This window comes from Ammospiza nelsoni, chromosome 6 (assembly GCF_027579445.1).
Source record: "Ammospiza nelsoni isolate bAmmNel1 chromosome 6, bAmmNel1.pri, whole genome shotgun sequence".
Classification (NCBI taxonomy): Eukaryota; Metazoa; Chordata; class Aves; order Passeriformes; family Passerellidae; genus Ammospiza; species Ammospiza nelsoni.
In genome coordinates this window covers 10,946,020-10,951,741 of record NC_080638.1, presented here as the reverse complement: position 1 = coordinate 10,951,741, position 5,722 = coordinate 10,946,020, and the positions used below count along the sequence as shown (strand labels likewise).

At 53.0% G+C, this 5,722-nt stretch overlaps 1 protein-coding gene across 1 annotated transcript; it reads right to left on the bottom strand.

The window, feature by feature from the left end:
• Positions 1-1,848: 1,848 nt before the first annotated feature.
• LOC132074956 (mas-related G-protein coupled receptor member A7-like) lies at positions 1,849-2,766 on the bottom strand. Its single transcript, XM_059475056.1, has one exon. It carries the CDS (start codon positions 2,764-2,766, stop codon positions 1,849-1,851), a length of 918 nt encoding a protein of 305 aa, XP_059331039.1.
• Positions 2,767-5,722: the final 2,956 nt, after the last annotated feature.

The window sequence follows — 5,722 nt, the reverse complement described above, 5'->3', positions numbered from 1 at the left end:
ATGGGCCACTTCCATCATTGAAACTATTATTAAAGTCGTTTTGAGTTTAGTTATGCTTTCAGTTCTCGTTATGGTGGTCCGCGGTCTGGTCCAGAGACTAATATCTAAAGCCACCTCGCCAAACATCAACCATGCCACCGTGCCTGTCGAGGAGCACATCGAGCTGGGGGACCTCTCCTCGGAGGCCGGGAAAGCTGCAGAAGAGGAGAGGTCAACTGTGTCGCCCGCTGACCATCCATGGTCGGACGAGCCCCAGCTCGAAGAAGGCGAAGATTGGCTGGACCAGCCGCGGGTCCTCGAAGTTTAAGTTTATCTGGACTCCTATGTTCTTTTATTTTATTTGTTAAGAAACGGGGAGATGTTGTATTGTGTTGTTCAATTTCCCCGGTTATTCCCCCATTTATGTATTCTCCCCCGTTTCAGTACAATGGCTCCTCCCTCCCCTGATTTTCCCGCCACTGCCTCCCTAGACAGTTGGTCTCCTTGGTTACCCCCTTCCCCCTCAACTGCCAATCTCCCCCTGTTATGTAATCACCCCTCCCTTATATTCCTTATTTGTAAGTTTTTCCTCCTGCCCGGGCCCAGTCAATCACCCCCAACTCCTCCCCGCCTTCTAGAAGCTTCGCCTCTCTGGGGGCTGTGGTTGGCTGTGGACCCGGGGCCCCTCCTTTATGTTGTATCTATTGGTTAGTCCCCTATGTCAGTTATGTTTGCACCCCTCCCTGATTGGCTAGTTGGGCTTCCCTCCTCTCTCCACCCCTTCCTTTTAAAACTTTGCCTCTCCCCTCACTCCCCGCCATTTGTTGGTTGGCACCTTCCCTTCCTGTTCATGTCATCGAACCTTCAATATAGTGGAGTTTGCCCCCAGCATTTGGACGCCTCTTCTTTCGTCCCACTGCGCCTCAGTCTGCAGCGTGCATCCAGCCCAGCCCGAGGCCAAGACGCCAAGGGGGGCTGGCAGTGCATGCGCCGGGGGTGTCGGCCACCTCCTTCCCGCATCAGCTAGCCGGACATCAGGGCCAAATATGCCCCTGCGCACAATAATTTCCAAGGCTGTTGATAAAAGCCCAGGAAGTGGTTGGACAGCAGCAGTTGCTGGGAGCAGAGGGTGTTTCTGATCAGCGCCACAGGAGTTGAGCCCAGGGGCTGCTCCTCAAGGCTGAGGCCTAAGGAGCCTTTCTGAGATCCCAGTGCAGCCTGATTTTAGGAAAATTAATCCACAAACATCAGAGGTTTATGTACAAACAGGAGACTGAGGAGTCCTTTGACTTTATTTGAGTAAAGGTAGAGGCTATGAGGCATTCCCCTGGGATCTCTCCAGTTTTTGTGAGGGCACAGCCGCCCTTTTTATTCTAATTTCCTGGCCGCATTTCCATTCTCTTTCCCCACTGGCTCAGGTACTTGAGAGGTACAGACTGCCCAATACACCTGATACTAAAGATTTCCCTCTAATGTATAACCGACCCTTTCAATTTTTAAATCTTACACAATTTAGGGGTTTTTCTTCCCCATTCTTTCTTTCACGTTTTGATGTCTAATTTCATTTATCAGCAAACCTAAAGTTTCTTTGTAAATGGAAATATCTTCTTCCATTCATCAATCAGTGGAATCCTTCCCATTGTTTCTTTTATTTCCCAGTGCTAGTTGTATCTACCAGCAGACCCACATCTTGTTTGTGAAGACAAATCTGTCCTTGCTCTCACTGGAAAGGGGTTGGGTGAAGGGGTTGGGTGATGCACCAGCAGAGGGAGGGTGACACTTAAGATATTTATTCATCAGGTGAATCAAGCAGTCCCTCAGCCACAGTCCCAGAGTCCCTCAGTAGTGCAGCGGGAAGATTCAACAGGCTCAGAGCACTGTGTCCATGGCAGGATCATGGCTGTGGGCAGTGTCTGTCTCCTCAAAGACGCTCTGGAGGGAGAGCCGGAGAGTCCCCACAGAGCAGGGCCTCCAGCACCTCCCCACCAGGAAGTAGATGAAGGGTTTGATGGTGCTGTGGATGCAGGCGAGCAGGAAAACAACCTGGGAGGACACAATGGTGTAGCCGAGGTACTGCAGTAAATTCCAGAGGCTGAGGGGCAGAGTGAAGAGCACAATGAGGCAGATAACAATGTTGAGTCTCTTGGGTTGCTGCTGATGGGAGCCAGGCCTGACCTTACTGAGGAAGATTGTGCTGGAAATGAGCACGACGGGAGCACAGAGGAGAAGGTTGAAGGCGTGCACAGAGATGAGAGACACCCAGCAGTGCTCAGATAGCTGGACAAAACACGGAGAAATCATGGTGGCAAAGACAGTGATGAAAGTGATGAGCAGAGCAAACACCACCCATGACAGGTGTTGGGGACGCTGGCAGCAGAGCCAGAGTGGGCAGTGGATGGAGCGGCACCTCAGGATGCTGATGGATGTCAGTGTGTACAGACAAAAGGTGTGTGACACCAGTGGCACCCTGAAAAGAAACCACACATACTGCAAGGGCATGACGATAGAGCAGGACACATTGCCCAGCAGGAAGAGCAGAGGGGAGGGCAACAGAATGAGGAGGAAGAGGAAGTCCAGAAGAGTCAGCATGAGAATGTAAAGGATGGTGCTGTTCCTGGACAAACACCGGGAGCCAAGGAGCCAGAGCACAGCCCCGTTCCCAGCCAGCCCACAGAGGCAGATGAGCAATGTCACACTGTGTATGGCCACGCTGGTGACATCTGTCTCACACAGGTCATCTCCTTCAGTGGGTGAGGCAGGAGATGGGGACACGGTGGTCACCTCCATGGATGGACGCTGGGCAGGCAGTGGGATGTGGCCCCTGGCTTTGGTCAGAGTGGATGGGCAGTCAGTGCTTGGAGAATCCAGGGATGGACCATGTAGCTCCTCAGCAGCTCCCTGCAGTGGGAAGAATTCAGTGGGAAGGAGTGAGGTGGGAGGGTTGGGTTGTTCTGCAGAGAATGTGAAAGTAAAGCTCAGGGCAGAAGATGGGGGAGCTGAGGAGGGCACTGCAGTCACCCGGAGGGGGTGTCAGGAACAGAGCAGCTGCTGCAGGAGAGGAAGGTGGGGTAGGGAGGAAGGCAAACATTCCACTGACCTGTTCCCTGTGGGGCAGCAGCAGGCAAAGGGGTCTGTGCAGATCAGCGGCGCTTCCTGGTCCCTCTTGCTCCTTTGGGATCCATGTCCTAAAGTGGCTCGTGCCAGGTCAGGGACATGAAGGAGAAAGTGCCCAGGTCACCAGGAGCTCCCCACTCCCATCCTGCTGGCTCCTCTGTGTTCCCTGTCCGGGTGTTGCTCCCCAAGGCTCGGTGGGGCCATAGGGCAGGGGGAAGTTGTTTTACAACTTCAGCTATGTCAGAGCTCCACTCCCTCAGAGTTATATATCTTGATTTTTTTTTTTTTCTTGTCCAAAAAGGAATTGGCTTTGGTCAAATGTCCACATGTAGAACTTTGCAAATGGCTTCTCATTTTCTTCTGATGAGAAACATTCCTTCCCTGCAGAATGACCCATTCTCCAACTGCCTTCTCTCTCTCTACCATTCCTCATTTCTCTTCCCTGAGGGGTCATTATCCCTCCAGCAGCAGAGGGGTGCTGCTGGTGCTGGTGGCACTGGAATGCTGCTGGCAGTGCTGGTGAAGAGTCAGGCTGCTTGTGAGAAACTGCTCCCATTCTGGGAAGAGCTCTGGGACCATTGCAAAAGCCTCCCCTGTGCCCAAAGAAGCAAAACTGAGGCAAGAATTCCCATTTTTGCATTCTCCCTCAGGCTCACACAGCCCAAGGGAAGGACAGCACTCAGTTGCTTGCAGCCAGGCTATCAGCACTTGAAGCCCACCCTGATTACTGCCAATCCCCTTGATGATGCAGTGAAAGCTGTCAGTGACCAGGGTGCTGTGAACTCCCTGCCAGCCCTTCACCAGAGCTGCTCCTGCTCCTCCTCAGTCCTGGGAACACTTGGGGTTGTTTGTGACACCTGATCCCAGACTGTCCCTTTGCAAGCAGCGATAACTGCCAGTATACCAGATTGCGACAAACCCTATCCAGACTGGCCTTGGCGACTTTCAGGGATCCAAGGTCAGCCACAGCCTCACAGGGCAGCCTGTGCCAGGGCCTCAGCACCCTCACAGGGAAGGATTTCTTCCCAATATCCAACCTGACCCCACCCTCTGTCAGTGGGAAGCCATTCCCCCTTGTCCTGTCACTCCATGCCCTTGTCCAAAGTCTCTCTCCACCTCTCCTGGAGCCCCAGCAGCTCCTGGATCATGAAGTGTTTGCCCTTGAAAGGATTGGGCTGGTGAGGGGATGTGAGATTCCATAGCTGGGAACACAAACACGGTGTCAGCAGGGAAGAGAGGTGACAGTTCTGGTCCCAGGACCAGCAGTTTCCAGGAGGAGCACCCAGATCCCTGAGGCACATGTCAACCTGGGTAGGAATCATCTCATCCCAGCTTTCCAGGAATTCCTTGGAATTTACTGTAGGCTGCCGCCTGACTGCAAAGGGAGGATGTACAGGATGTAGTGGATGACTCAGATGCAACCTGCAACTTTCTAAGGATTAAAGCCAAGAGAGCAGCATGGATTTGCCTCTTCTTGGAAGAAATGCCATTGCTGACATCCTAAATCATCCCTCTGGTGTGTTCCAGGGCTCCAGCTGAGCCAAAGAATTTTTTATTGCACGAATCTTCTTGGAAACTATGTGGTGAAGGTGAAGTACCTCTGAAATTGTGGCATACACATGGCAAAACTAGATTTGAATCAGAAATCAAACTTTAAGAGGACATTTGTAGTGCACGGTCCTTAGGATCCACTGCAGGAATGACAGGGGCCAAGTTAAGGCAGTTCAAAAGATGAAAATTTTTGAATTATGCTTGCTTAAAAGTGAAAGATGCAGCTGAGATGGAGCCCAAGTGCTGTGGGCACAGGTGTGGTTGCTGAGGCTCTCTCCCGTTGCTCATTTCCCGGGCAGAGTGAAGAGCAGCTGAGGAGCAGAGCCCTGAGCCCGTGGCAGGCTCTGAGGCAGCTGCCTGTGTGTGAGAGCCCTGGAGAACACGAGGCAGCACGGAGAGCAGGGGCTGTGGCAGGAGCTGGGACAGAGCCCGCGCCGGACGCTGCTCGGGCTCAGCCCGCGGGCTGCGCTCCCCTTTCCCAAGGGACCATTCCAGGGAACCTCCTGCAGATCCCGGCCCAGGGACAGCAGCTGGAGCCTGGCAGCTGAGGGCAGTGCACTGCGGGCAAGTTCTCCAGGCTGCCAGAGGAAACCAGGTCAGACTCTTCTCTTCCACCTTCACCAGGGCCCCCTCATTGGGTGGAACCTGGTTATGGATTTTGGGGGCAGAACTGAGATCTGTAGGGAATTAAAAGGTATAAATAGTATGGGAAAAGGGAGGGAATATTGAAACAGGAGTGTCCTGCTGAAGGAATCCAGCAGCTCAGTGATATCAACTGACACCTGAGAGTCCAGGTCAGATCCATCCCAAAGCCATTTGCTCTCTGACACCTTCATGGGCAATCCTCTCCTTCTCCAATTCCTTTTCTGTTCCAGCTGTGTCATTTCCACAGCCAGGAAGGAGGTATCTCCCTGGGTGTTGTGCCAGGCACACAGGACCAGGCTCCCACATCCTCCTTGCCATCTGTCCTGTCCCTCACCCCTTCCTGTGCTGCTCCACATGGAAGCTGTGGGTGGGAAAAGATGGGAAAAGCCACGTTTGGGGGACAGCAGCGTTGCTCTGGTGTGTCTGTTTGTCA

What these genes read in the sequence shown, in the direction of transcription:
- LOC132074956 (XM_059475056.1), bottom strand. Translation starts at nt 2,766, where the DNA reads ATGGAGGTGACCACCGTGTCCCCATCTCCTGCCTCACCCACTGAAGGA.